The sequence below is a fragment of the Sesamum indicum genome, linkage group LG3 (genome assembly GCF_000512975.1).
Source record: "Sesamum indicum cultivar Zhongzhi No. 13 linkage group LG3, S_indicum_v1.0, whole genome shotgun sequence".
NCBI classification, from domain to species: Eukaryota; Viridiplantae; Streptophyta; class Magnoliopsida; order Lamiales; family Pedaliaceae; genus Sesamum; species Sesamum indicum.
Genome location: NC_026147.1, coordinates 23,979,408 through 23,990,270, shown reverse-complemented (window position 1 = coordinate 23,990,270; position 10,863 = coordinate 23,979,408). Strand labels below are relative to the sequence as shown.

Sequence of the window (10,863 nt, the reverse complement as noted above, 5' to 3'; positions counted from 1 at the left end):
GGGGGGGGGGGGATGGGGGCGGGGTCGGGGGGGGTGGTTGTCCAGTTAGTTTGTCAAAAATTTGTAACTTTCCATTTTGGCTTTGTTTGCATGAGAACATGGTAAAACTTTCCTATTTCATCTTTTCATGTAGCGCATATATTTTTTCATGCTGTGTTCCTACCCCCTAACGTTATCTTTTTGCTATGCAGGCTTATGTACTCAAGTATCTTCTGTTTTCTCCAGAAGAATCCAGTAGTATTGCACCAAACATGTCATCAAGTTTGTCTATCAGAAGAGTGACCAATAATGAATCTGTTGGAGATATTTTCTCGTTTTCAGAAGGAAAAAAATCAAGGTCATTCATCTTTCTATACCATTTCTTAAAGCTGTTATACATGGTCCTACCTTGCTATCATTTGCTGAGTGAGAACTTAAAGATAGGTTAAAAAAGGAGGAAATTATGTGTTGCTCTTGGGTTGTAGCCCACAGATCCAGCATTTTCTGGAAGGAATTTGCTTGAATTTTCCCAACTGTTATCTGTGTCTATTGCATTAATTGCATGTTTGCCCATTGTACTAAGATTATTAAATCGTTGTTCCGTCGTTAACACTTAGAGAAAATGGTTCCCTTTTGTTGCTGGAAATGGAAAATTAGATAAAGCGTGTAGGGTTTATTACATTCTCGATGAAGATTCTAGATCTATGTCTGACTTTCTCTTCTATGAAAGCACTTGGAAAAAGTAGCCTGGTTCATGTGGATAGGATGCAGTGTTTAATATTTACCTGTTTCGAATTGATTGATTATTGCATTACTTTGCGCATCAAACTAATGAACACCTGAGACTTCCCGCCCGACCCTTGCTGAGGGGACGTACATTCTACTTCCTTCTGGGGTTCCAAGTGGTTAAGGGTGTTAACGGCTTCTCTCCTTTCAGTCGAGCCTCTCCTCTATTCAATTTGATTCTATAGAAACAGAGAGTCATCCCTGATTGTCCCATTTTACATTACACCATTACACTGTCTAATTGCCGAATCTTTACTTGGTAAGTTTTGAGGAAACAGAGAAGAGAGAGGAGGCAAATGTGAAGAAAGAATCTAACAGCAAAAGGAGAAGTTTTTTATTCTGAGCATGGTTCATGCTGGTATTTTTGAATTTCTGTTTGCCCTCAGTGGCAGTATGGTTGGCTTGCTTTTACCTTCGAATTCTTTTCAGTGATGTATGAGACCGTTGAACATTTGCAAAAGAATACCTAGAATGTTGGTTATGTTGTTTATCATGCTGCTAATCTCTAAATGTTGTTTCATAAATGAAGATGGCTTTAGGTTTAAATATTGTTGTGGCTTCTGATAGAAGAAAAATCATATTGTTTTAAATTTCAATCAGATAAAATAATATATGCTTTGCATAAAACTGAACTGCTCCCTCTACACTCACAAGTTGGATATGGACTAGCACATCCCATAAACTTTGTTGAACCACCACTATCTCGAAGTATTTTTTTGTTACCCGGAAAGTACTGATAAATTGCTTTTTGGATTTTGGTTCACTTCATTTGGTGGTTGGTAGTTTCTTTTTGTAGTTAAATTAAACTATTGCTGCTTTCGAACAGAGCCTTGGTAAGGAGTATGACTGAGATACTCTTTTTATGCGGACGTAATGAAAGAGCAGTACTAGCATCTTTGAATGTTCTGGATGGTGTTTCTATGGAGCGCGTGAATGGTTCGGAGGATGAGGTGAGTTTTTTAAGTTTTTTGCTCCATTTTTTGCTCCACTTTTATGCCATTCTAGTTGGTTTTCCAGTTGTAACTGGAACCTGGACTGCATTAACCTTCATTAATGCTCCATGTGAAATTCTGGTCTAATATGGTAATTTATCTCCGGTGATGGTGAGAAATGTAATAGAGAGTGCAATTGCGGTGACTCTCTTACCTATCCAGTTATTGAGTTCTCACAATTGTCTGGATCTTTTATTGCAGGTCATTGCTAAAGTACTAGGAGGTCTTTCTGTTGAATCTGGGTCTGACTTGCAGAAGGTTCTGAGAGTTGATACCTGCACTTCGCGGTCGAGTGCACTTCAGAAGCTTGAATCTATGCTTCCTATATTCCGAAGTCGTATGGGAGCATTGCTTTTCCTAATATCCGCCTTGTTGTCCCGAGGACTGGTATGTCATCTTGTCCTGTTACATCTTCTTTGTTGTCTCAATGTAACTAGGGTTTTGTTTCTCTCCATTTTCATCGTTTTCTTTTTTCTTTCTGAGATACCATTCTAGCCAAGAAAAGCAATTGTGCCTTCATTGATTTTTTATTGGATGCCTTTACTCCCTGTGCCAAAATTATCCCAATTGGCTCATGGATGAACTGAAGGGTTCTGGGTATCATGTATGCTGAACTGTACAAATTTTTGGAATGAACCGTTATGTGCTTCTATGTGCATTGGGTTTCACGGTATAGTTGTAGATATTTCATCGCCCTTTTTGATTTTTCTATCATGCCTGATTCTCCAGGACAATGTTCAAGAGGACAGGGATGATCCAAGTCAACCATTAGTGACTGCTCCCTTTGGACATGCATCACAGGTATTTATGGATGATAAAAAAAAAATCGTTTTATGCTTGATTATAATGGTTTCGCTTTGTCGCTTACTGAGGTTAGTTACAATGTTTATTTTGCCAAATAGGAAATTGTGAACCTATTACTCTCTGGGAGTTCTGTTGCTAACGTGTTCGACGGGAAGATGGACTTGGGCGGTGGCATGTTTGTAAAGGGCATCTCGACAACTGTGGAAGTTGGATTCCTCACTCTTTTAGAGTCCCTTAACTTTTGTAAGGTTGGCCAGTATCTTAAATGTCCAAGATGGCCCATATGGGTGGTTGGAAGTGAATCCCATTATACAGTTTTATTTGCTCTTGACCCAAAAGTCCAGGAGGAGAATGAACTGGAAAATAGAGAGACTCAAATACGAAGAGCTTTTGATGCCCAAGATCAAAGTGGAGGTGGTGGTTTCATCAGTGTTGAAGGCTTCCATCAAGTTATCAAGGAAACCAACATTAACCTTCCGTCAGAGAAGGTTGCCCATCTTTGTAGTACAGGTTTTATTGTATGGAGTGAATTTTGGCAGGTTCTCCTGGATTTAGACAAAAGTTTAGGAGGCTTGAAGGATTCAACTGGATTGATGGGAAAGAAGGTGTTTGATCTTTACCATTTTAACGGCATTGCAAAATCAGTTGCCAATGGCAGCCATGGATTTGGAAATGAAAATCCAATACAGCGACCTAGACTAACAAAGTTGAGGGTTTCAGTTCCCCCGAGGTGGACACCTGAGGAATTCATGGCCGATATCCCAGTGAGCTCAGGCTTAGGTACAAATCAATCTGGTGGAGTGGAGAACTCAAGCGAAGTATCTAAACCTCAACCTGCTCAACATGCGCCCTTGGTTGATTGCATCAGAACACGTTGGCCTCGTTCTGTTTGCAATTGGGAAGGGGACGCACCTAGCATTGTCTGATCGCTTTTTGATTTCCCATAATGGTTGGGTGTGAATTCTTGTATCATTGACGGGGTAAGAGATGGCTCTCTGGCAGTTTTGGGTTAGAGCTTCCCATGAGTGAAAAGTGTTGAATCTGATTGCTACTATTCATGAGAGATGCAAAACTACAATTTTTCAACTGTGCTGTGACATTTAGAGTTTAATGTGATTTGGTGTTTGTCCAATTGTCGGGGGGAAAAAGGACATATGTGAATTTTATTACTCTAACTTTCGAGTTAAGAATTATAGAGTACATACCTTTGGTGTTGGTGGGTATTGATTAGGAAGGTGTTATGAGAAAGTGGGCACATCAACACATCTTAGAGGTCAGTGTTTGTTGTTGTAAGTTAGAGCCCTTTCTCGGTCCAGTATTGTTGACCAAACAACTTTCTTCTTGTCTTAGTACACCTATTTGTTAAAGTTTTCAATGGATGTCGTCAATTGTTATAGCAAGTATCTTTGCCTTGTATTTTTACTACTTTTTCTGAATCACTTGAGATAATCACATCACAGTGGCACTTTATTAGTCTTTTGAAAGCTATGAATCCCATTTTGCAGCAACGGTATTGGTTTTCAATAAGATAGGTCAAGCATCTTTCATTAATTATTAGGCATAACGTGATCTGCAATCTCACGTAAGGAACCAGTAACATACTGGATGTGAAGTAGTGCGATCAAAACAATTTTTCGAAAATCAAATTCCATTTCATAAATAATAGTTGAAAAGCTATTTAAAAGTGAGTAAAATATTATGGCACGGAGGTGCATACACTTCAACCAGAGGTCCAGAACGTTAAAAGAAACGAAAAAATGAAGCAGATGTTACTCTTGCCAGACCAACGAGGGCAGGGACCTTACAGAATTACTCCATGAGCTCATTACCGCAATCCGACCCAAACTACGTCCCAACTTGAACTGGTACAAGAGACACAACTGCTGCTGCTGTCCCAAATTACTTCAAAAGGAAAAGAAATGAACATTAGTTCCTCATGAAATGAGGTATATGAAGTAGACGTACCTGCACACCATCTTTTGTGATTCAAACAACCCTCATCTTTAAGAAAATAAAATTTAGCCAAACAAATTGGAATCCTATCAGTCAATTCTACATTACTCACCAGAGATCATACGGTATAAACTGTTTTTATACATCCTCCTCACACCTTCAGACAAACAACACTCTGGTTTTTCTTTTTTCCTTAAGGTAAAAGTCGTTTTTGTCGTTCTACTTCACTCACCCAAACACAAACACAAAAGGGATGCAAACCATACGATCAGCAGCTTAGAAGCACTTCTCGTGAATGAGTGCGGGACCAGATTCATCATACTCTCCCTGTAAGATCCACATCTGCGCAATCTAAAAAATCTGAGCATGCGTGGCAAAGCATAATATTTGTAATACTGTGACTAAAACATGTACAACCATATGCATCAATATAGCCAGCATATGCTGCATTCATAAGACAGGACCTATTTTGGCACACTTTTGGATTTTTTTAGAGCTTATTGAAAGTTTTGGAAGCACAAATAAGCAGCACCTGCTGGAAAGTACCGAGGGATGCTAGAATAGATCCTCCAATCCAGACAGTGTACTTCCTATATGGTGGTGCGACCACGTTAATCTTCATGCTTCTCGGAGCAAGATCTGTTATTTCGTTCCTCATACGATCAACAATACCAGGGAACAAGGTTGAGCCACCACTGAGCACAATGTTTCTATAGAGCTCCTTCGTAATATCCTCATCACACTTCATGATGGAGGTGTAGGTTGTTTCGTGAATGCCTGCAGCTCCCATTCCAATCAATGATGGTTGGAACAACACTTCCGGACAGCGGAACCTCTCAGCACCTATGGTGATTACTTGTCCATCAGGCAGCCCGTAACTCTTCTCTGCTGCAGAGCTGTTCCTTGCAGTCTCCAGTTCCTGCTCGAAGTCCAGTGCAACGTATGCAAGCTTCTCCTTCACGTCACGAACAATCTCCTGTTCTAGATTGGTGTTGAACATGTAGCCTCTATCAGTCAGCATCTTAATGAGATAATCCGTGAGATCACGACCAGCAAGATCCAACCGCATAATAGCATGGGTTAATGCATTCCCCTCATAAACAGGAACAGCGTTACAGACCCCATCACCACAATCGAGCACTACCCCTGTTCGAGAAAAACTAATTTTGAATAACTCATCAAATTAGGGTGAGTCAGAATGTTATTTCGTTTACAGATCCACCAAGCGCATACCAGTCGTGCGCCCACTACCATACAGTGCAAGGACGGCCGGCGAGGTGATATACATAGCTGGAACGTTGAAGGTCTCAAACATAATTTCAGTCATCTTCTCTCTGTTAGCCTTGGGGTTGAGAGGTGCCTCTGTGAGCAGAACAGTGTAATCTTCAGGATCAACACTGAGCTCATTGTAGAATGTATGGTGCCAAATCTTCTCCATGTCATCCCAGTTGCTGACAACACCATGTTCAATTGGGTACTTCAAGGTCAGGATATCACTTTTCGATTGAGCTTCGTCCCCAACGTAAGCATCCTTCTGCCCCAACCCCACCATGACCCCTGCTGTATGTCGAGGATGACCCACGATAGTAGGGAAGACTGCTCGTGGGACATCATCACCACCAAATCCAGCCTGTAGAATGGGAATCACACATTTAGATATATTCCAAATTAAAGGACAATACAAGAAAACAAGGTTTCTTACAAATAATCAAAAGCCTCACCTTAATCGATCCAGTGCCGTTATCAATAACAAGGGATGGAATATCATCTCCCTCCGCCATCTCAACTAATTAAGCTCTGTAAAACAAAGAACACGACTGATCACTGATACATAACATTTACAAGATGATACAGAAGCAATCATCACAAAACAAAGAATCCTTCACCAAATGCACTTGTAGATATAAGTTAAATGTGTTTTCCCCGCAGCTCCACCACCACTCAACTCTTTCTTCGTCAACGAAATTGAACAAACAAATAAATAATGGAACCATATGTTTGCAGGAAAACTTATTTCGTTATATTGTTATTTATTTAAGCTTTTGAATTTTTATTGAATAGAGAAAGCTTTAGAAATAATTTTTTAAAAATTCAAATTCATTAAACTAATTTTTTTTATTTATAAAGTACTTATAAAGTAGTTCTTAATTTATAAAATACCTTATATTATTACTTAATTAAGTTTTTAAATAATATAATTATTTTATAGAGATAATAAGGATTAGGTGGTTACTACTATGGAGTAGTTGTAATAACTAATAATGAGAAAGCACGTGGATACTTGTGTTCATGCAGAGGAGTGGGACGCAATTCTATACTAGTGTTAGTGCAGAGGAGTGGGATGCAGCCACTGAAGAATCTGACATGATGAATGCCAAGATGTTCACTTGAAATGTCAACGTACAGATACAACAGCTATTTGTTTTGGTGTATAATTAATCATGCTTAAAGACAGGCTGTTGATCATGCATTCAGCTACATTTATTTATGTCTTCTGATTGATATTTCAATTGTAGTAAGATCATGTGAGGAGAAATATCACTCCCCATATGGCTTACAACCTTGAATCCCTTGTCCAAATCCTAGACCACATTCTGCACTCCCATCCTCACCATCCTTGGACTCTTGATCCTAACAAGAGACCACAAATCGAAACCCTCTTACACAAGTCACTTTTCTTGAAAGATTTTTCCGCTACTTCTTTTTCAGCAGTAGCTGGTAGTTATGGAAAACAAAGTTTGGAGAGTCGAATCAGAGATGCATCACATGATGCAGAAGACATTCTTGAGTCCCACCTCGTGGAGCAAATTCTTTCATGTCAAGGAGACGAGAGCTTCGTTTTCTCTCCTCCGGATTTGGATCGAGTAATTAGAGAACTTGATTCTGCAAAGGAAGAGATGATGATGATGATGACCATGAGCAGCAGTCCGCCAGCGGATAGTTCCTCACCAGCTCTCTCATCAAGCCAAGATCCCAATCCAAAGGACATCATTGTGGGAGTTGGTGAAGACTTGATTCAGTTGATGGATCGGCTCGTTGGGCAACCATCTAAAGCACTCCAGGTCATCCCAATTGTGGGCATGGGAGGTATTGGTAAGACTACTTTAGCCCGACATCTTTATGATGATCCATCTGTTATTTCCCACTTTGACACTCATGCATGGGCTACAATATCACAAGACTATAACCGGGGAAAAGTGCAAGATGTTCTTACAAGCCTTCTTGGTTGTGTGATTGGAAAACCCAATGCTGAAATGCTTGAGAGAGCAGGTGCTGACTTAGGTTTGCATCTGTATCAAGCCTTGATAGGTCGGAGATATCTGATCGTTTTAGATGATATGTGGGATATCAAGCCTTGGGATGATATAAGAAGGTTCTTTCCAAATAAAGAAAATGGAAGTCGGATCATTGTCACTACTAGGGAATCAAGTGTAGCTGATTACACTGCCTCAGGGAGCTCGCATCACCAAGTGAATCTCTTGAAAGATGATGAAAGTTGGAATCTTCTTCGCCAAAAGGTGTTTGCACCACAAGAAACATGCTCCCCGGAATTGGAAAAGATCGGGAGAAGAATTGCCAAAGGTTGCAGAGGGCTCCCTCTTGCAATCCATGTGATTTGTGGAATTTTGTCTCAAGCAAAGAGAAGCCAGGATTTATGGGAGCAAGTTTCAGATAATGTTAGCTCAACCATAGCTGACAAGGGTGAACAATTCACCAATATATTATCTTTGAGTTACAATCATTTGCCTGACCATCTCAAGTCGTGTTTCCTTTACATGGGCGCTTTTCCAGAGGATTATGCGATTCGTTCCTCCACACTCATCAATTTATTGGTAGCAGAGGGACTCGTGCGACCAATTTCAGATAAAAGCTTGGAAGAGGCTGCGGAGATGTATCTAAAGGCTCTGGTGGATAGAAATCTCATCTTTGTCTACAGAAAAGGGACTAATGGGAATGTGAAAAGCTACAGCATACATGATCTCTTGAGGGATCTATGTGTGAGGAAAGTTCACGAAGAGAAGTTTCTTTTCGTTGATGGATGGGCACCCGATGATCTCGCAAGAAACACAGCATGTTTGCGTCGTGTGTCCTCTCGTGGACGTTTCAGCACTAAATATATATCAAGGGAACAAATTAGGCTTGCCCGTTCTTTTCTCTTGTTTGGTTACATGGGACAGAGCCTAGCATCTGCTGGGGTTTATGAATTGAGATTGTTGAGGGTATTGGATATATTGCGGATAATGTTCAAGGAGTTCCCTGAGGAAGTACTACAACTAATCAACTTAAGGTACCTTGCTCTAACCATAGGCAGATGTTTACCTTCTTCAATATCTAGACTCCGCAATTTACAAACCATACTTGTTGTACGTGGTGGATCACTCCGTATCGTGGGAGCAATTATGGTAATGCCTGGAATATTAGATATGTCACAGCTAAGACACATAAGGCTCAAGGGACAAAGGACTTATATCAAGTATCATGGTGAAGACAGGAACCTCTTTGTTGTCCTAGATAAGCTTCAAACTCTGTCTCCTATAGCAGTCTCTGATTTCACTGATAGGCACATTGAAACACTCCCACACTTGGAGAAATTAGGAATCTTTTGGGATGAAGAAGTTGATCATGTAAGAGATGTATCCCATCTTCATAAACTCCACACACTCAAATGTAGATCCTCTAAGTACAACAGATACAACATCTTGTCTAACATCATACTCCCGCCTTCCATCAAGAAGTTGACTCTGAAAGGTTGTCGTATTCGGGATCATGAACTGAATGAAATCGGTAAGTTGCCGAATCTGGAAATCCTCAAACTCCAATATTGTTACTTCGAAAGCGGAAACTGGGAGGGCGAAGATGGTGAGTTTTGCCGGCTGCAGTTTTTGTTAATGAAGGGGTTGAAACTGGTAAACTGGACAGCCGACGACACCCATTTCCCAAGACTTGAGGAGTTGGTTATCCAGTATTGCTTTGAGCTCAAGGAAATCCCTCTTGCTATAGGAGATATTCCAACACTCAAAGTAATGGAGGTGCTGCGATGCGGGGATTCAGCAAAGGCTTCTGCCAGAGAAATAATGGAAGCACAAGTTGACAATGGGAATGATGAACTTCAAGTTCGTATCTTGGAATAATTTTACTAAACATCTCATCTTCTATTTCAATTGTTCATTGTCTGTCTCAGACATCTCTGTATTTCCATCTTTCTACAAAGTGTGTGTTTTAATTTTCGATGGATGTCGTTTGTTGTTATTGGATGTATCTCTGCTTCTATTTTCACCACCTTCTTCTGAATCATGTGAGATATTGATCATTCAAGATATCAATTTGATGCATTATTAATTATATGATCCTTCCATGTATATAATCAACAGTTTAATTGTGAATATATAATTATTCAAGAGAGGGTGGCATTGAGCAGTCGTAAGTCCACAATTGGTGAACGGAACCCCTGAAATATCTTTTATCTTAGACTGCCCCATTTCTTGTTATAATTGAATATTCAAGTCAGAATAGAATAGAGATTGAATGACATCGTAAAGTTATACAACTCTATAAGATTGGTCAAATAAAATGTCTGGTACTGAACCTCTACCTCTAATCATAACAGAAATTTTTGCTTTGAATTTCACAAGCATTGACAATTACATGAGGCCGATGACTTTTTCCCACTTAAAATTAATCACTAGTTTTCATATTCCACACGCAAATTTCATGCTCCCATTACTATAGATCTGTCTTTGTATTAATATCGTCCACACCTCAAAGTTCATCAAGTGCTGAAAACTTTGAATCATAGAAGAAAGAATTAAATCTACAGTTCTAACAATTCAGCCATCATGTTCTTGAATTTCATACTTCTCCTTTTGTTTTCCTTCTCTTGTTTCCCTTGCATGCATAGTTCCATAATTCGTAACAATGAGACGGATCATGAGGCCTTACTCGCCTTCAAGTCCGCGACCAATGACCCTTTACACTCTTTAGAGTCCTGGAATTCGTCCATCCATTTCTGCCGATGGAAGGGCATAACATGCGGCAGTCGACACGAAAGAGTCATTGGATTGAACCTGGTAAATCAAAACCTGACAGGTTTCATCTCTCCTCACATTGGAAATCTCAGTTTCCTCAGGTTCTTGTCCCTGGACAATAATAGCTATTCCGGGAACCTTCCCCGTGAACTTGGCTTGCTTAAAAGACTCCAATCTCTCTCTGTCAGCTATAACTTGATCTGGGGTCAAATCCCTGCCAGCTTATCTAATTGCACCAAGCTTTTGTCCATCATTATTTCATACAACAAATTAGCTGGACCGCTGCCACCAGAGCTTGGATCATTGTCGAGGCTTGAGTTAAT

At 40.0% G+C, this 10,863-nt stretch overlaps 3 protein-coding genes across 4 annotated transcripts in view; 2 read left to right on the top strand and 1 right to left on the bottom strand.

Moving 5' to 3' along the window:
• Positions 1-3,957, top strand: part of LOC105159401 (ubiquitin carboxyl-terminal hydrolase FAM188A) — a 7,872-nt gene extending 3,915 nt beyond the window's left edge. Inside the window, exons 3-7 of the mRNA XM_011076452.2 lie at positions 192-337; positions 1,592-1,715; positions 1,959-2,144; positions 2,487-2,558; positions 2,660-3,957. Coding sequence (XP_011074754.1) covers positions 192-337; positions 1,592-1,715; positions 1,959-2,144; positions 2,487-2,558; positions 2,660-3,487 — 1,356 coding nt within the window. The 3' untranslated portion in view covers positions 3,488-3,957. The remainder of the gene's footprint in view (positions 1-191; positions 338-1,591; positions 1,716-1,958; positions 2,145-2,486; positions 2,559-2,659) is intronic.
• On the bottom strand, positions 4,228-6,516 carry LOC105159400 (actin-100). Of its 2 annotated transcripts, none has more exons than XM_011076450.2 (6): positions 6,401-6,516; positions 6,236-6,311; positions 5,748-6,144; positions 5,047-5,660; positions 4,747-4,856; positions 4,228-4,463 (listed from the first exon to the last, which is right to left on the bottom strand). In XM_011076450.2, exons 2-5 carry the CDS (start codon positions 6,293-6,295, stop codon positions 4,791-4,793), a joined length of 1,137 nt encoding a protein of 378 aa, XP_011074752.1. In that variant the 5' UTR covers positions 6,296-6,311; positions 6,401-6,516; the 3' UTR covers positions 4,228-4,463; positions 4,747-4,790. The 2 variants fall into 2 exon arrangements, with proteins under 2 accessions (XP_011074752.1, XP_011074753.1); XM_011076451.2 differs by having other exon boundaries at positions 4,781-4,856.
• On the top strand, positions 7,064-9,646 carry LOC105159600 (putative late blight resistance protein homolog R1C-3). Its single transcript, XM_011076714.2, has one exon. The coding sequence runs from the start codon at positions 7,064-7,066 to the stop codon at positions 9,644-9,646; it is 2,583 nt and encodes an 860-aa protein (XP_011075016.1).